Source organism: Castanea sativa, chromosome 12, assembly GCF_040712315.1.
Source record: "Castanea sativa cultivar Marrone di Chiusa Pesio chromosome 12, ASM4071231v1".
Classification (NCBI taxonomy): domain Eukaryota; kingdom Viridiplantae; phylum Streptophyta; class Magnoliopsida; order Fagales; family Fagaceae; genus Castanea; species Castanea sativa.
Window position 1 is genome coordinate 19,815,809 of NC_134024.1, and position 20,341 is coordinate 19,836,149.

General features: G+C 33.4%; 1 protein-coding gene and 2 pseudogenes across 6 annotated transcripts; all 3 read left to right on the forward strand.

Moving 5' to 3' along the window:
- The first annotated feature begins 1,430 nt into the window (after window positions 1-1,430).
- LOC142619607 (F-box/kelch-repeat protein At3g23880-like) lies at window positions 1,431-4,768 on the forward strand (annotated as a pseudogene).
- A 9,101-nt stretch (window positions 4,769-13,869) lies between these two features.
- On the forward strand, window positions 13,870-17,764 carry LOC142618457 (F-box/kelch-repeat protein At3g23880-like). Of its 6 annotated transcripts, none has more exons than XR_012841293.1 (3): window positions 13,870-15,447; window positions 15,609-15,767; window positions 15,885-17,764. XR_012841293.1 is itself a non-coding variant. In XM_075791395.1 (2 exons), exon 1 carries the CDS (start codon window positions 14,226-14,228, stop codon window positions 15,405-15,407), a length of 1,182 nt encoding a protein of 393 aa, XP_075647510.1. In that variant the 5' UTR covers window positions 13,870-14,225; the 3' UTR covers window positions 15,408-15,447; window positions 15,609-17,764. The 6 variants fall into 6 exon arrangements, 4 of the variants coding, with proteins under 4 accessions (XP_075647510.1, XP_075647511.1, XP_075647512.1 ...); XR_012841294.1 differs by lacking the exon at window positions 15,609-15,767 and having other exon boundaries at window positions 15,885-15,960; window positions 17,183-17,764; XM_075791395.1 differs by having other exon boundaries at window positions 15,609-17,764.
- A 1,723-nt stretch (window positions 17,765-19,487) lies between these two features.
- On the forward strand, window positions 19,488-20,169 carry LOC142620330 (F-box/kelch-repeat protein At3g06240-like; annotated as a pseudogene).
- The last annotated feature ends 172 nt before the right edge of the window (window positions 20,170-20,341 follow it).

The window sequence follows — 20,341 nt, forward strand, 5'->3', positions numbered from 1 at the left end:
TCTCCCAAATAGCTTTTTGAAAGTCCTAATATCATAGGAGTATATTCCTACTTGACATGTATTTTTCGTTTGTTTTAGTGAAGTTTTCCGGTTCAGCTAAAATATAAAATACAAAAAGAAAAAGCCACGTAAGTTGAAAAAAAATTCCCTAATATATACACTAGCGCAAAAAATTTTAAACAACAAAGATTTGGAGTTAAGAATCTTATAGGTCAATGACAACTTCAAATGAAACGATGATTCTTTAAAATGTAAAAGAGCTGAAAGTTAAACATTTCCAAAATTCATTATTTGTTTTTGCTCTTTGGAACATTTGGCTAGATCGCAATAAACTGATTTTCCAATAATTAAGCACCTCAATATCTCAACTTGTTCTCGGCATTATCGATTATACTTGGGAATTTTACTATTATGCTTATAACACAAATGTTCTACATAGAAACAATCAAGTTGGATTTCATGGTCGCCTTCTTATGTATGGCCATCGGAAGTGTTAAGTTGAATATATATGACAGCTCCAAAGAAACCATGATTCTTTGGGAGTTGACAGTATCATTAGAGATCATTTAGGTCATTAAATTGTCGTTTTTCCGATTAACATAGGATATTCAACGAGCGTTATTGTTAGCCCAACAATTTATAGAGAGATTAGCAGAGGACATGGTGAAGATGATTGGCTGTGGAACAATGCCATGTGTGACACGCACCTTTGGATTAATGGGGTTATTTTGATACACAAGTGTATTGATAATTATGGAATAATCTTTGTCTAATTATAAAAATTTTTACTCATTGAGTAAACTGGAATTCATGTAATTATAAAGGGTTTATTTGATATAGATTATTTTTATTGATTTATTTTTTTAAAAAAAATAAGCTACATAAAACTTATAAGTATAATATCTGTGGTAGGCAATAAGGCATTCTAACGTTTAAAAAAAAAAAAAAAAAGGCTTAATTATGCTTTTGGTCCTCGACTTAGGGTTAGTTTAATCTTAGTCCCTCAAAAATTTTTGTGTCATATAGTTCCTACTCTTTTTAAGTAATTTTCCATGTTCAAATTATAAATCATATATTAAAAATAAAACTAATCTCATTTATTTTCCTTTATTTTTTTGACAACCAAACAATATGAAAAACATTTAAGAATTAAGATGAGATCAAAGATTCAAAAATTCAGCCAATATGTATATTTTCTTTCATTTCTTTTTCTCCACTTTTTCCAATGTATTACATTCAAAAATTATTTTACAACATTTTTTTAATCTAAATTCACTATTAATATTATTTTTTTATTTACTAATAATTAGTCTTCAAATTTTAGTAACTCTGGCGCTATTCTTTTCCCATTGCCCCAAATTAATAAACCACTAAAAAACCTATTAAAGGAATCCCTTAGTTGCCCACACACTCACGAAATCCTCTCCGTAGGAAAATGTCACAGCCAACGGTTTTCCGACGTAGGAAAAACCTTGATCTCCCAGAAGAAATCGTGTTGGAAATTCTAACAAGGCTACCAGTGAAATCACTCCTAAGATTTAGATGCATTTGCAAAACCTGGTACTCTTACATCACCAACCCCAATTTCATCTCCACCCACCTTAATAGCTTGTTGTCCCACAACCACAACCACAATCATGGTTATGTAATATACATGCGCAGGACTTTTCCTTGGTATCATTCTTCTCCTCACAGTCAAGTCTGTACGGTCTCTTGCGACCGCACGTTTGAAAGGGTATCCGAGTTTAGACTTCCTTCACTTTTCAACCTGCGCGTCCCAAATTAGTGGGTTCATGTAATGGAATATTGTGTCTCACTGATTTTAATGTATCAAAATTTAATGCTCTTGTATACTTGTGGAACCCCAGTATTAGAAAATTTAAGAAGTTGCCCGATACTTGCTTGAGCTGCTTACATCATGCTAAACTCGGGTTTGGGTATGATTCCCTGAATAATGACTACAAGGTTGTCAGGTTTTCACGGTTCCGTGTCAAAGATATGATGCCTCCCCTTGAGGTTGAGGTGTACACATTAAGTTTGGATTCATGGAAAAGTATTGGACTTGGAATTCCGTGGAGACCCAATGTTGTGTTCTGGAAAATAAATTGTTTTTTGTCATCCCCTTTTGTTAGTGGACATTTGCATTGGATGTTTCTATATGTAGAAGATAGAGGTGGACACGAGAGGCGTTTTACTCATACGATTTTGTCATTTGATGTCAATAGTGAGAAATTCAAAGAGCTACCACTGCCTGATGATGAAGGAAGTTGTATTGTGATAAGTCTCACATCATTCAAGGGGAAATTGGCTTTGATTAAATTTAGACATGGTGTACAATCATGTGACACACTATGCTCCATTTGGGTGATGAGGGAGTATGGTGTGTTTGATTCCTGGAATAAACTCTGTGTTGTACCAGTTGAAAGCACTAGTAATATCATTGGTTTTACCAAGTATGATTTACTTCTAATTCGAAAGAGGCCCCGGCTGGTCTCCACCAACAATAAATTAGAGAGGGAAGTTAAGTCTGTTTTAATTGATCCCGAAACTCTACATGAGAATGAAATTAATATTCCAGTTGATAACCGTTTAGATTTAGCTACTCACATGGAGAGCCTTGCTTTACTTGATAGAGAAAATGTGGTATCTTACTAAGATGATGGTGCTATGTTGTATAAGAAGTAATGTCATTACAGGTATGGATGAATTGAAACCCTTCTCCTGCTTTTCTTTGTTGCAGTGGGCTAGGTAGCATTGTTAAAACCATAATTTTTTCCCCAGATTTATATTATCCTTTTGTAGTTGGGGCTGTTTTATATTAGTATTTGATATTGTTTGTGGATGATTTTTGCTAGCATAGTGAACCAATAAAAATAATTGGCCAACATAACCTTGTTTGCTTGCATGTCTTTGTTGTAGTGATAAAAAGAACTCAGTTGAGCTATCCAACTATTATTTTTCTTCTAAAAAAAAAAAGAAAAAGAAATGGCAAAATAGATAGAGAAAGAATCAAAATAAATTTAAGAAGAAGAAGAAGAAGAAGAAGAAGAAGAAGAAGAAAGGAGATGGCGCAAGAAATGTTGTCTTCTTGGAGAGGGGAGGGGGGGGGGGGGGGGGGGGTTGGTGGGAGTAGTAGTGGAGGGACTTGGAATAAGATTCTCTGTTCTCTCATGTGGTTTTTTATGGGAAGAAAGGAATGCTCATTGCTTTGATGAGCAGGGGTTAAGTGTGGCAAAGTTGAAATATTTATTGTTGAAATCCTTATACGAGTGGATTCAATGTCTCCGTTGTCCTCTCTAACAAGGCTTCTAGATTTTCTGGATTCTCTTGGTCTACATTAATCCTTTGTAGTAGTTTTTATTTCTTATTTTTCTATAATTGGTCCTTTTTTTTTCCTGTTTGTAGCTATGCCCCATGTACACTTCCCGTCATCCCATGTACTAGGGTGGTTTCACTTATGTTATTTTTAATGAAGTACTTATTTATCCCAAAAAAGAAAAAGAAACAAAAAGAGAATGAAAGAAACTCAAAGTTGAAACCTATGGTGTGTCTTTGGGGAAACATATTCAGAATGGGTTTAAAGGTTTTCTAAATTCATCTAGTTTGAGCTGGTTGTGGTTCTCGTATTTTCTTTTGGCTTGATCCATGTTGTTGTGGGTGATCCTTAAGGAGGCCATTCCGGCGCCATTTTGAATGACCTGAAATAAGGAGACTTAAATGGCAGACTATATCTGTTGAAATAACAGAGTTATCCACTATTTTTTCAGACTTGGAAAAGAAAAAAAAAAATAGTAAGCACCAGGGGATTTTTTACGAGTTGGGAGCCAAAAATAAAATTCTTTTTGGTTTTTTTTTTTCTTTCTTTTCTCTCTGAAATAATTGCTAGGATAACTATATATTTGTTATAATTTTATAAATGTCTAATTAATTTAAATAATTGGTATATACAATTTCATATGTGTCAATGCTTAGTCGTACACAATTGGTCTTAAACCAAGGATAAGAACAAACAGAGACCTGTTAAAAGTAATTCAAATTAGTATAAAATATATTATATTTTGTTATATTAATTCAAATTTTTATTATTATATAAATTTAAAATTTTTATTTTTATTTAAAGGTTATTGATATAGAATAAATAATAAAACTTCTTTTAACTTTCTAGAAACTCTTGGTTGTATACTAATAAAATAATGATATGAAAATAAAATAAGCCTATTAATATAAAATAAATAATAAAGTGCTTTTTGTTGTATATTTTGGTGAAGGAGGATGAAGCAAAGAAATGGAAGAGGGCTGGGTAGAAGTTTAATTTCAGATGTGGGAGAGTTGCTAGATTGAATAGAAAGAATGTTTTCCGGAGAGAGAAGCAGAACAAGAATGCAACAAAGAGGAAGTGGACTCAAAGATGAAAGGAGGTGAGAACTTTGATCAGATAAATGGGATATCTTCTACAGAAAACATTGATCATGGTGGAAGCCCACCACCAAAGCAGCAGCAACATAAGAAGAAGAAGCCTATGCACTGCTCAGAAATTTTGGACGCTTACTCAAGAAGAAGGGTACTAGCAGCCATAAGTAGAGAAATAGGCCAGTTTGGCATAACTTCTGCCCTACTAGCAGGCAGGTATATTTGGTATTATTGCACCTAAATGTTTTTACTTCATTGATTATGTTCCTAGAAAGCAGATAGGTTAAAGAAATGAAGAGGCTTGTATTATGTTTTTAGTTTTTCCTTCTATTTCTTTTGCTTCTAATGTGATTCCTCACGTGGGACAGTATCTTGTATGTGATTGGAGATTTTTTTTTACCTTCATTTTCATTGTGTTAATTGTGCTTGTCTAGATTTTGTGAAAAGAAGTGGTAATTTTGATGTGCTGCTGCCCGTTGTCTATTCTAACTGGATATGTTGTAGCAAAGAGCTGCAAAATTTTATCTTGGTGTGCAGTAGTCTATTAAATGGATAAATCACATATCAGTTATCACTTTTCGTTGTTGCAGAGTTTAAACATCATTAAAGGAAGAAAAATTACTGTTTAGAAAGGGAACCACGCAATTTAGTGTCTTTTGCTGCAATTGAAGTTCATCTGATTTGGAAAGTCTTATGAATCTAGCGAATTTGACCATTTCACGTTAGTTAATTGAAGTATACCAATTGATTTAGGAAGTGAATTTTCATGTTGCCAAGTTCTGATGTGCCATGCATAGGTTTGATCATATGGAACTAAGCTCCTCCACCTCCAACTGATTGACATTATCACCTGGTAGGGAACACCCACTTACCTTGCAAGTGCAGTATCTTAAGATCAGTACTGGCTTGAAACTACTTGGAAGCCTAGTTGCATCTAACTCAAAAAGCTAGGAAAGTTATTTATTTAACTGTTTTTTTATTTGGGTAAGTCAAAAATTTTCTGTTTTGCACATATGGGAGTGGTTTTTTTAGAAATCCAAAGAGAATTTCTCTGTTAGTTGTTGAGTGTGAAACAAGCATGAGTGCTTCCTTTGTTCCCAACATATATGAGATAATCCACAAACTTTGCCTTGTGTCAGCCTTTCCGTGTATTGATTGCCTAAGTATTGGAGTGTCAGATGGCTTATTTCATAAGTTGAATCGAAGAGTTTTGCAACATTGCTAATGTTACATTGACGGTTTTTTTTTTTTCTATTGGATTGAGTGTTACATGTACAGTTTGTTGTTTTTATTGTGGTCAGCCGTATAAAAACTATACTGAAAGTAAGTGTTATGTGATAGCATATATAAGTGTCTAAGTGACCCCAATGCATACTTGTAGCCGTAGGTAGGTGAAGCTTAGGTGGGAGACATGTTTTATTTGTGCTGAGCATGGTCAATTGAACAAAAGTTTTTTTAGAACGAAACACACACACACACACACACACAAGGGAGATGGAATGAGGTTCTAACACAAAGGCAAGTTCTGCTTCTTCCGGCTTGTACACATTCTTCAATCAGATCCCATACTAAAATGTGCTGAGCATGGTCAATTGAACAACAGTTTGTTTTAGAACGAAAAACACACACACACACTTAAGGGAGATGGAATGAGGTTCTAACACAAATGCACGTTCGTATTTCTGCAGTTTTTGCATCACAATTAAGTTCAACAGATGTTCTTCAAAAAATAACATCTGTTGGATTTTCTGAATGTTTTTCCTCCCAAAAAGCTTTCTAAAAGCCCTAATATGAATATCATATGACTGTATGCCTACTTGACATGTATTTTTCATTTGTTAGTGAAGTTTTCCGGTTCAAAATAAAATAAAATAAAAGGAAAGCCATGTGGTTGAAAAACGTTTCCTAATATACAATAGTGCAAAAACTTTAAAACAAAAAGATTTAAAGTTAAGAATCTTGTGGTTCAATGGCATTCTCTAAATTAAATTTCAAACCCGAGGGTGTAACAAGTTAAACATATTGTTTCTTAATACTTGCCAATAAACCAAACAAGATTCTATTTGGTGGGTTAAGAATCTTAACACCAACTGTTTGCCTATTTGACATGTATTTTTCGTTTGTTAGTGAAGTTTTCTGGTTCAAAAACAATATTTTTTTTTTTAAAGCCAGGTAAGTTGAAATCCATTTCCAAATCTACACTAGTACAAAAATGTTAAACAGGAAGATTTGGAGTTAAGAAATCCATTTCCTCTAGACTTCTCCTGATTCATTTTGTACGGACAGCATTTTTGTCCGGTGTTATTTTAACATGATTATGCATCTTATATGCTCTTCCTTGTCCCTTATCATTCATTTGGGTTCCTTGGAACATTTTGGTGGTTCACAATAAATTGATTTTCCAACAATTAAGCAACTCAATCTCTCAACTCATTCTTGAAACTATCCATTATACTTGCGAATTTTACTATTATACTTACAACACAAAAGTTTCACTTAATAAACAACTAAGTTCATGGTTCCCTCCCCCTCTTGGCTATTTGAAGTCATAAGTTGAATATAGATGGGTGCTCCAAAGAAAACCATGATTCATTGGGAGCTAATGGTATTATTAGAGATTAATCAAGTTATTAGATCGTTGATTTCTTGATTAACATAGGATGTCAAACCAACAATTTTTGTTGGATTGTTGGACATAGAGGAGGTGATTAACCGTGGAACAATACAATGAACAATACCATGAACAATACTAGTGTGGATTAATGGGGTTTATTTCAATATCTTAATAGATTGATAATATGGAATAATTTGGTATTATTAAAATAAAATAAAAAATCTTCATCTAGTAATTTTCATGGTCTATTTGGTATAGGCTTTTTTTTGCTTATTTAAAAGTAAGCTAGGTAAAAGTATGTGGTAGAAAGGTGTACATTCCCCCTTAGATGGGAAAAACATATTCTTAAATATGCTTTTTTTTCACATCAATATTTATTAATTAATTATTATTTTGTGTGTGTGTGTGTCAATTTGCTAGTTACTATTTTCAAACATATTTCAATGATATCATTATTGTTATCTACTAATAAAAAAAATATTGGTGTAGCTAATAAAACACGAGTAATGCTTCTAGACAATTTTACAACATTTTACAAACTATTGCTTTGCCCAATTATTACTGATTCTCATATGGAACCACTACTAGCATGACTTTTTTATTTACTAATAATTACTCATCACATCAAAAATTTATAAAATAGTTTGTAACTCTAGTATTTTTCATTAAACATTTTTTTTTTAATATAAGATAGAAATTTTACTCTAGTCTAATTTAAGTATATATGTGTGTGAAGTTACCTCATAGAAACTTGAATTTCGGCCCTTACCCCCCACACCCTACAAAAACTTATACTCATAGAGTGACCATCGTGCCAAAGGTGCGCGGTGGTCATAAAAACATTATTAACATTTATTTGTTAGCTTAGTTACAGTAAACAATCCCATGTCAGCAGCTTGGAAAATAAAACCACATCAACTAAAACATTCACTCAACAAAACTAAAATCAAACATTTACAAAAGTTGATCTCCGTGCACCTTCGGCGTGGTGGTCACTCCACAAGGGCTGAGTTTCATACATACATACATTTAGATTAGTAGATTAGAATAAAAGTTTTATCTTGTAACCAAAAAAAAAAAAACTGATCTCCTTTTTTTTCTTCCATTTTCTTGAGTCTTGATAACCAAACAACGTGAATTTTGAAAGTAATTTAAGATGAGATCAAAGATCCAAAAATTCAATTATATATTTTTCTTTCTTTACATTTTCAACCTTTGTTTATTTTTCTTCACTTTTTTTTTTCCTTACATTTTCAATTTGAGCTAATGTTGGATTGTGTGGCCAAATAGCCCACAATGTGTATGTGTGTAATTCTCAAAAGAAATTACCTTACACAATATCATATATGAGATGATTATCATTAATAAAATTGTTTGAATAATAGAATTGCATGTTTTGCCAAGATTGGCTGTGTGGGGTTTGACATGGTCAAATAGGCAGTTGAGATATCTCAGGGATAATGAGTTGTGAGTAGGGGCAGTGAGGTGGGTAAGAGATCTGATTTTAACATTTAAATAAACGTTAGAGACTTTAATATTCATGTCCTAATTTGTAGGAACTGAAATGAACGTTGACAACTTTTATAGGTCTTTAAATATCCCACTTGAAATCTCTAGATAAGATAACCACACAAAAATCCTATAGAGTGAAAAACCCACTGCAACCCAAACACTATTTCACTCTTATCTCTTCATTTAAATATACGTTTCAGATATTTACTATTTTAGTGTTTTAGCTGTATAAAACTTCTATTTCAATTTTGCTTCATTGGTATCAGAGTTTTGAAGCAAAGTCTACTTTCCTAGTAAAGCCGTGCAACTTTTTTTTATTGGGTGGGACTCTTGCTACGTGGTGGAAGGCTATTCAAATTACTCCATAGTACCAAAGATTTCTTCATTTAAACGTGAAAGCTTGGCTGGGCTAAAAGGGGAGTGTTGGAGCAGACATCAGTACAGAATTGGTACACACTAATTTTTTTTTTTTTTTTTTTTTGGGTTTCTCCATCACGGTCAGCTTTCTAAACTAAAATCCTTTTAATTCTTATTGATTGATCATGACTAGTAAAGTTGTAAGTCAAGAATTAAGCAAAGCTGAAAAATTGAATAGGGCTAATCATTCGGTTTGGAAACATCGTATCCATCACATACTCTTTCAAGACAAGGTTGAGTATGTTAATGATATTGGCATTCCAACTCCACCACTTGAAAATTCTAATGCTGTTGCAAAAAGAATGTATGAAAAACATTTAGAAGATGATAAACTTTTAGAAGAAATATTTTGCTTACATTCATGAAACCTGACATTGAAATTATTTTTGAAGAATATACATATGCTAAAACCACGTTTGATGCTATTACTGAAGCATATCGTGCATCTTCTAAAACATACATTCAACTTTTAATTGAGAGATTTAATGGAACCATGATGAATGAAAGTGATAATGTCATTGAACATGTCAATAAAATGTCAGTGATTGCAAAAGAGTTAGTTGTCTTAGGAAATCCAATTCCTGATAAGATGCAAGTGTCTACTATTTTGCATAGTTTGCCTGACTCATGGGATTCTGTAGTGGTAGCTCTAAACTATTTTGCGACCCCGGTGAACATGAAAAACTTACCAACTCTTTTGGGGATAGAAGCGGAAAGAAGAAATAAAAAGAATACATCTAAATTCCTCTTGACAAATGCTTCCACTAGTCAACCCCCAAAGAATGAAACTCCTAAAAATGACAAGAAAAACTTTTCTAAAAATTTCAAAGGCAAAGGAAAGAATTTCAAGAACAATGATAAGAATAAAAGGGGTAAGGGAAAGTGTTTTAAGTGTGGAAAAATTGGCCATTATCAAGCTGATTGTCGTGAAAATAAAGAAAATAACAAACCTAATTATGGAGGTTCCAAGGATATAATTTGTGTGGTATCTAAATCTCTGTTAACTGATGTTGACTCCGGAGCATGGTGGGTAGACTCTGCATCGTCACACCATGTGGCAAAGACGAGAGATTTCTTTGATGGCGTGAAAGAGGTTAAAGCCGGTGATCATCATGTATACATGGGCAATAACACATACTGTGATGTGTTAGGCATTGGAACTGTGAGGATCATGATACCTGGAGAAAGAAACCTCTATCTGTCAGATGTACTTTTTGCACCCACCATGAGACGTAATCTCATTTCTATCGCTTGCTTGGATGAAAAAGGTTTTGAGGTTTATTTTCGTTCTGGAAAAGTGTCAATTGGAAAACATGGTAGAATCTTAATGTGGGGTATTAAGATGGATGGTTTGTATCGTCTTAATGACATTTCTTTTGCTAATAATAATGCAATAGTTGGTTCTTTTGCTTACTTTGATATGTCTATTAATCATTCTTATGCTTATGATGATGCTTGTCTATGCATGGATGATCCTTATATATGGCATATGAGATTAGGGCACATTAATAAAAATAAAATTAAATGGATGATTAGTATGGGATTAATTCCAAACATGAACATTGTTTTTCCTACTTGTGAACCGTGCATATCTAGTAAAATGGCTAGACTTCTTTTTCCTAAGGGACAAAGATCCAATGAATTATTAGCTATTGTACATTCTGATGTATGTGGTCCATTAAATATTAAAACTCATAGGGGTATGTTATATTTTAACACATTCATAGATGATTCTTCTCGATATGGACACATATACTTGATGCATAAAAAACCTGAAGTTTTTGAAAAATTTCAAGAGTACAAAAAGGAAGTTGAAAATCAATTAGGAAGGAATATTAATATACTAAGATCAGATCATGGGGGAGAGTATATGTCAGATCCATTTAGTGATTTTTTGAAAGAAAATGGAATAATACATCAACTTAATATGAGTTATACACCACAACAAAATGGTGTTGCTAAAAGACGTAATAGAACCTTGTTGGACATGGTAAGATCTATGTTAAGCCATTCTTCATTAGGATCTGTTTTTCGGAGAGAAGCTATTGTAACTGCTATGTTCTTGCTTAATCTAGTTCCTACAAAAATTCATAGTAGATCACTACATGAATTATAGACCGGAAGAAAACCCAATCTACAAAATTTAAAGGTTTGGGGTTCTTTAGCTCATATATTAATTTCATCACATTTAAGAAGTAAGTTAGATAGTAAAACTATCAAAGGTACATTTATTGGATATCTTGAAAATTCTAAGGGGTATAGATTTGTTATTCACCATAGTGATGAAACTATTAGTGTAACTGAAAGTAGAGATGCAAGATTCTTAGAAGAAGAAATTGATACAAGAGATCCCAATAAATTAGTAGAATTATTTGAAATTTCTAAGGAGAAGGAAGTGGTTAATAATGAATATGTTATTGTTCCTAATAGTGAAAATCCTCACGATACACTTAGTAGGATTCAAAGAGAAAGAAATCCCCCTACTAAATTAAAATATTATTTCACTTTTATAAGTGAAGGGGATGTTGAAGACCCTTTAACTATTGAAGAAGCTTTGTCTGCCCTAGATTCATTGAAATGAAAAGAAGCTATTAAGGAAGAATTAGATTCAATAATTAAAAATGATGTGTGGGAATTAGTGGAATTGCCTAAAAATAGGAAAGCAATTGGTAGTAAATGGATATTAAAGAGAAAGTTTAAGTGTGATGGTAGTATTGAAAAATATAAAGCTAGATTAGTGGCAAAAAGATTCACACAAAAACCTGGTATAGACTATGAGGAAACATATTCTCCTGTTGCTAAATTCACTTCCATTAGAATTTTAATGTCCATTGTTGCTGCCTTAGATTTAGAATTATATCAAATGGATGTTAAAACTGCATTTCTAAATGGAGACCTAAAGAAAGAAATTTTTATGCAACAACCTGATGGTTATAAAGTTAAGGGTCAAGAAAATAAAGTGTATAAGCTTAAGAAATCATTGTATGGTTTGAAACAAGCATCAAGACAATGGTATTACACTTTTCATAATGCAATTGTTAAATTTGGTTTTAGAGCTAATGATTATGATCATTGTGTGTATCATTGGAATAGTGGGAGCGATTTTATAATTTTATCTTTGCATGTTGATGATATTTTGATTGCAGGTAATCATGTTGAATCTATATGTGAAGTTAAAGATTTTCTATCATCTCAATTTGAAATGAGAGATTTGGGTGAAGCTTCCTATGTGTTAGGAATTCAAATTATTAGAGATAGAAAATCAAGAATACTTCAATTATCTCAAGAACAATACATTGATAAAATTTTAAAAGGATTTTATATGGATAGTTCAAATCCAATTGATACTCCTATCTATAAACAAACCAAATTGTCTAAGAAAATGTGTCCTATAAATGATGAAGAGAAAAGAAAAATAGAGCATAGACCTTATGCTCAATTTGTTGGTAGCATAATGTATGCTATGTTATGTATTAGACCTGACCTAAGCTTTGCTATAAGCCTTGTGAGTAGATTTCAAAGTAATCCAGGTGAGGCCCATTGGGAAGCTGTTAAAAGAATTTTAAGATATATTAAAGGTACAAAAAGTCATAAAATGACTTATAGTGGGAAACATTTGAAAGTTATTGGATATTTAGATTCTGATTTCTCTAGTGACACAGATGATGGGAAACGCACATCAGGTTACATATTCCTCCTTGGAGGAGGAGCTATTTCTTAGTGTAGTAAAAAACAAAGTTGTGTAGCTAAAAGCACTATGGAAGCCGAATATATAGCATGTAGTAGTGCTATATCAGAAGTTGTTTGGATAAAAGGCTTTCTTAAAAGTTTAAATATAAAAGAATTAATACTAGATGAGCCTATAAAAGTTATGTGTGATAACCAAGCTGCAATATGCACCTTAAAAAGTGGTGAGCTTAGTACAAGAGGTTAACATATTGAAAGTCATTATTATTATATTTTTGATGTGGTATTGAAAAATGAAATTCTTGTAGAATATGTATCATCAAAGGAGATGGTGGTGGATCCATTGACAAAGGTAGCTGCTACAGAAAGTTTCAAGGGACATGTCCTTACTATGGGAGTTATTGAATAATTATTGTACATTTTAAATTATTTGGCCAAGTGGGAGATGTTGGATTGTGTAGCCAAATAGCCCACAATATGGATGTTGAACTGTGTGGTTAAATAGCCCCACAATGTGTATGTGTTTAATTCTTTTTTCTTTTCTTTTTTGAATTATATGTGTGTAATTCTCAAAATAAATTACCTTACATAATATTGTATATGAGATGATTATTATTAATAAAATTGTTTGAATAATGGAATTGCATGTTTTGGCCATGATTGGCTGTGTAGGGTTTGACATGGTCAAATATGTAGTTGAGATTTATCAGGGATAATTAGTTGTAAGTGAGGGCAATGAGATGGATAAGAGATTTGATTTTGACATTTAAATAAACGTTAGAAATTTTAATATTCATGTCCTAATTTGTAGGAACTGAAATGAACGTTGGCAAATTTTGTGAATCTTTAGATATCCCACTTGAAATCTTTAAATAAGATAACCACACAAAAATCCTACAGAGTGAAAAATCCCCTGCAATTCAGACACTATTTTACTCCTATCTCTCAATTTAAATATGCGTTTTAGATATTTATTGTTTTAGTGATTTAGTTAAATAAGACATCTATATCAATTTTGTTTAAATACGCGTTTAGATATTTACTGTTTTAGTGATTTAGTTAAATAAGACTTGTATTTCAATTTTGTTTAAATATGCGTTTAGATAATTACTGTTTTAGTGATTTAGTTGAATAAGTCTTCTATTTCAATTTTGTTTCAGCTAATTCCTAAAAGGATATTTAAGAGTAAAAAAGGATATTTAACAGAAAAACACACGCCGCGTCATTGACCCAAACCATTGGGCTCAAACCTCAAAAACACGCCCACAGTATCTTTCTCTTGTCTTCTCTTCTCTTCTCTTCCATTAGAAAATGTCACAACCAACGATTCTCCTACGTAGGACGGACGAACAATCCTACAGAGTGAAAAACCCGCCGCTGCAACCCAAACACTATTTCACTCTTATCTCCCCATTTAAAAGATACGATTCAGATATTTCCTGTTTTAAGACTTCTATTTCAATTTTGGTTCAGCTAATTCCTAAAAGCATATTTAAGAGAAACACACGCAGTGTCATTGACCCAAACATTGCTTAAACCTTCAAAACACGCCCACAGTCTCTTTCTCTTCTCTTCCATTAGAAAAATGTCAGAACCAACGATTCTCCTACGTAGGACGAACAATCGTCTCCCAGAAGAAATCGTGTCGGAAATCCTAGTAAGGCTACCCGTGAAATCACTCCTAAGATTCAGGTGCGTTTGCAAATCTTGGTTCTGTTACGTAGCCACCCCCAATTTCATCAATAATAGCTTACCGTACTGCAATGACCACAGTCGTGGTTTTTTCATACACATGCCCAAGACTACTGGTTCCATGGTTTCTTCTAGTCGTCCTCACGGTCAAATCTGTACGGTAGCTTCCCAGCACACGTTTGAAGCTATATCCGAGCTAAGAATTCCCTTCACTTTTCAATCTGGGTATCCCCATTTTGTGGGTTCATGTAATGGCATATTGTGTTTCTCTGATTATACGTCTTTTGAGTTTAAGGATGTATACTTGTGGAACCCCAGTATTAGAAAATTTAAGAGATTGCCCGATACTTGCTTGTCCAAGTTATTTAATGTGAGTCTAGGATTTGGGTTTGATTCCCAGAATAATAACTACAAGGTTGTCAGGATTTCAGTGTCTACTGCCAAACCCATGCCTCCCCCTGACGTTGAGGTGTACTCCTTAAGTTCGGACTCATGGAAAAGAGTTGGACTTGGAATCTCCTGGAGACCCAATATTGTGTTCCACAAATTTAATTGTACTTTGACATTCCCGTTTGTGAGTGGGCGTTTGCATTGGATGATAGAAATGATAGAAGGAGGCGGGCAAGAGAGGCTCTTTACTTCTATGATTTTGTCATTTGATGTCAATAGTGAGAAATTCGAAGAGCTACCACTGCCTGATGATGAAGGAAGTTGTATTACGAAATGTCTTACGTCATTCAAGGAAAAACTGGCTTTGATTAAATTTGGATATGGTGTACAACCACATAGCTTGCTATGCTCAATTTGGGTGATGGGTGATTCCTGGAATAAACTTCGTGTTCTCCCAATTGAAAATCTTACTGATTTCATTGGTTTCACCAACTGTGGTTTACTTCTAGTTCAAAAAAGGTCTCCGCTGGTCTCTAGCAACAGTGAATTAAAGAGGAATAAGTCTGTTTTAATTGACCCTGAAACTCTACATGAGAAGGAGATTCAAGTTGATTATCGTTTAGATGTAGCTGCTTACATGGAAAACCTTGCTTTACTTGATGGAGCAAATGTACTATCTTACTGAGAAGATGGTGCTATGTGTATAACAACTGATGTCATCACAGGTATGGATGAATTGAAACTTTTGTCATGCGCTTACTGGTTGTGGTAGACATGCTAGTATTGTTAAAACCATTATTTTGCGCCATGGATTTATATGATCCTTTTGTGGTTGTGGCTGTTATATTTTAGTATTTGATAATGTTTGTGAATAATTGTTGCACAGATTGTGAACCAATAAAAATAATGGAGAGAAACGGTGCATGAAATGTTGTGTTCTTTGAGGGGGAGGTTTGGTGGGACAAGCAGCAGGTGACTTGGAACACAATCCCCTGCTGTCTCATGTGTGTTTATGGAGAGAAAAGAATGGTCGTTGTTTTGAGGGGTAGGAGTCAGTGGTGAAGTTGAAATATTTATTGTTAAATTCTCTAAGTCTACATTAATCGTTTGTAATAGTCTTTATTTCCTATTTTTCTAAAATCTTTCGTTTTTCATTTTGTAGCTATGCCCTATGTGTGTCTTCGTGGAAACATAATTGGAATGAATGTAAGAGGTTTTCTAAACTTATCAAGTTTGAGGTGGGTTTTTTTTTCGTAATTGCTTTTGGCTTGATCCATGGTGTGGGGAGGTCATCCTTAAGGGGACCTTTCTGGCACCATTTCAAATTGCCCTAAATAAGGACATTTATTTAATGGAGCTATCATTGGGATGTTCTCTTTACCAGATCAGTCCATGATTGAGAGATGGAGATTTTACAATATTTTCTTGGCCTTCTTTTTCCCATAAAATTGGTAGTGCTAGGAATGACTAGATTTGTTGGATTCCTGCTAGGAGTAGTATTTTTGAAGTTAAGTCCTACTATAAGGCCCTCACTAATGAAAACCTTCATATAGCTTCAAATGAGAATCTGCATTATTTTTTCAAACTTGAAAAAGAAAAAATAAATAAATGTGAGTTGCTAAAATTTATTATCTGAATTGAAACATTTCTGCACATCGCATGTGTGTTACAACCATAATTGACAAATAAGTTGCTCTTTTAGAGTTTGATGTAGTTGGTGACAATGAGAGAACTTAGAAGAATTTGGAGAATTTGGGAATAGCATGAAGGGAAAGTCGAAAAAGTGTGAGGAAGGTTTACTTGTGCAATTGCCTTGGTGGGATATTTCCAAGGGGTGGATTATGTGCCTTACTTCATTGGCTCATCGCCAGATGCCGTTGTTCATAGTTGTTGTCAACCACATAGTATGCAAGAGGGGATTTTTTGTGATTAGGGAGCCAAAAAATAAAAACCATTTTTACTCTCTCTCTCTCTCTTTGAAATAATTGTTAGGATAAGTAACTATATATAGTTATTATAATTTTATAAATGTCTGATTAATATAAATAATATATACAATTCTGTATGTGCTAGTCCTAAGTATATTTTGCTCACAATCAGTTTAAACCTGGAAAAAGAAGAAAAGGAAACCTATTAAAAGAAATTCAAAATAATATAAAATTTTATTAATTTTACTTATCAAAAAAAAAAAATTAATTTAATAAATTTTAATATAATAATATAAATTTCAAATTAGTAATATTTGAAAAATATGGTAGTTATTATAATATAGAATACATGATAAAACTTTTAAATTTCTAGAAACTCTTGGTTGTATAATAAAAACATTATCCTATTATTATTATATAAAATAAATAATAAAATGATTTTTGTCGTATACTTTTCTGATGGAAGATGGGAGTAAGGAAAGGGAGAGGACTTGGTAGAAGTTGAATTTAATTGGTAGAAGTTGAATTTAAGATGTAGGAGAGCTGCAAGGTTGAAGAGAGAGAATTTTTTCCAGACAGAGAAGTAGAGAAGGAATGCTTCAAAGAGGAAGTGGACTCAAAGAAGAATGGTGGTGAGAGCTCTGATCAGATAATTAGGGTATCTTTTACCAAAAACATTGATGATGGTGGAAGCCCACCTTCAAAGCAGCAGCAACATAAGAAAGATGGCACTAGCAACCACAAGGATAGAGATTGACCAGTTTGGCCTAATTTGTTCCTTAATAGCAGGCAGTTATATTTGGTATCAATTTGCACCTAAATGTGTTTGCTTCATTGTTTATGCTTCCAGAAAGCAGAATAGGTTATAGAAATGAGAGGCTTGTATTATCTATTTAGTTGTTCCTTCTGTCTCTTTTGATTTTTGAAATGTGATTCCTCGTGTGGGACAGTATCTTGTATGTGATGTATTTTTTTTCCCTTCATTTTTATTGTTTACATTGCCCTTCTTATCTAGATTGTATGAATAGGAGTGGTAATTTGAATTTGTATTGATGTACTGCTGCCCATTGTTTATTCTAAATGGATTTGTTAGTTGTTGCAAAGAGCTGCATAATTTTATCTTGATGTGCAGTAGTCTATTAAATGGATAAATCACATATCAGTTATCAGTATCACTGTTAATTGTTGCAGAGCTTAAGCATTATTACTGCATATAGAATTGCTGTTTGCAAAGGGAATCACGCAAGAATCTAGTCTTATGAATCTAGCCAACTTTGCAATTTTGTATTTGATTGAAGTATGCCAACTGATTTAGGAAGTGAATTTTTCTATGTCGCCAAGTTCTGATATGTATAATGCATATGTTTAATAGTTGGGAAATTGCCTCCATCTCCAACTGACTAACATTATCACATGGTAGGGAACACCCCCTTAGCTTGCACTTGCAAGTGCAATGGTAGCCTAGTTGCATGTCAGACTCAAAATGCAAGGGAAGTTATTTGTTTATTTGGGTAAGTCAGGAATTTTCTGTTATCCACATATGGAAGAGTTTTTTTTTTTTTTTTGGAAATTTGAAGAGAATTTCTCTGTTAGTTGACCATGAAACAAGAAAGACTGCATGAGTGCTTCCTTAATTTGTTCTCATTGTATATGAGATAATCCACAAACTGTCTTGTGTCATGTATTGGAAATGCTGATTGCCTAAGTATTTGTGTATCAGATGGCTTATTTCATAAGTTGTGGTGAATCTCAGCGTTCTGCTTCATTGCTAATGTTATATATACAGATTGTTGTTATTGTGGTCAGCTGTATAAAATGTATACTCACAGTAAGTGTTATGTGTTAGCATATATAATTTTATATGCATGCATACTTGTAGGCAGTTGAAGCTTAATTTGGCAGACATATTATAGGTGCTGAGCCAGTTTCATTTACCCAACACAATTATCATTTGTAACATGAGGCACCTCGAAGGTCAAATTTTTAACTAATGTTTAATTTTGAAATAAAGCTTTGCTTTGAACAATCCCAAAAGTATTGAAATACCTGGGGGTCAAAAAGAATGGGAAATGTTTTGGAAATTCCCCTCGGGATGAGTTGATAAACTCTTACTAGTAAGTACCAAACTCTTTAATGAATAAAGAATGTTGCCATCACCAATTCGTTTCAAACAGACAAGAGGCCTAAAACATATTAATACCTAGGGCTAAAAAATTTTAACAAGAAGATTTGGAGTTAAGAATTTTGTGCCTTAAAAGACACTGTCTAATTTTCTTATTGAGTGTCTAATTTGTTCTCATTGTATATGACAATTCGGTATCTTTTAATAAAGTATGTTTAAAATTTTCGGCATAAAAATACAAAAACACTGGCACAAAACATTATTTTATAAAAATTCGTATGAAAAGTGAAAACATTTACCGTATATATGTCTTGAGATAAGTACAATAATCTTTGTATTTATTTGATTCATCCAATTTCAACAATATATATTAAACCCAAAATTAGTGTTGCTCACTATTTAAAACACACACACTCCTGTGTCTCTTCTTCCGTTGGAAAATGTCCCAAAGGAAAGAAGAACGAGGAACAATCTTGCGACGATGAGGATCTCCCAGACAAAATCGTGTTGGACATTTTAACCAAGCTACCTGTGAAATCTCTCCTTAGATTCAGGTGCGTTTGAAAACCCCAATTTCATATCTACCCACCTCCTTAATCACAATCATCATAACGGTTATGTCATACACATTCCTGATAACATGGACTTTTGCCAAGTCTAAGCCTCCCCAATTTCATCCCTACCCACCTCCTTAATCACAATCATCATAACGGTTATGTCATACACATTCCTGATAACATGGACTTTTGCCAAGTCTAAGCCTCCCCCTGAGGTTGGGATGTACTCATTAAATTCGGATTCATGGAAAAGAGTTGAACTTGGAATCTCGTTTAGACCCAATGTTTTTTTACTACAATCTTGTTAGTGGACATTTACATTGGATGTTAATAATCGTAGAACATGTAGGTGGACAGGAGAGGCATTCTGCTGATATGCTTTTGTCATCTGATGTCAATAGTGAGAAATTCAAACAGCTACCACTGCCTGATGATGAAGGAAGTTTTATTGTGACGAAATGTGTTTCATCATTCAAGGGGAAACTGGCTTTGATTAAATATGGAGATGGTGTACAACCACATAGCATGCTATCCTCCATTTGGGTGATGAAGGAGTATGGTGTGCTTGATTCTTGGAATAAACTCTATGTTGTACTGGTTGATGATTTTATTGGTTTCGCTGGTTTCACCAACTATGGTGTACTTCTAATTCAAAACATGCCCTGGCTGTTCTCCACCAACTGTGAATTAGAGAGTAAATATAAGTCTGTTTTAATTGACCCCGAAACTTTACATGAGAATGAGATTAGTATTCAAGTTAAATATCATTTAGATGTAACTACTTACATTTACATGGAGAGCCTTGCTTTACTTGATGGCGCAAATGTGGTATCTTACTAAGAAGATGCTGCTATGTGGTATAAGTAGTGATGTCATTACAGGTATGGATGAATTGAAACCCCTTTTGCTTTTACTTATTGTAGTAGGCATGGTAACATTGTTGAAACCATATTTTTTCCCCTGGACTATATCATCCTTTTGTGGTTGGGGCTGTTATATATTAGAATTTGAT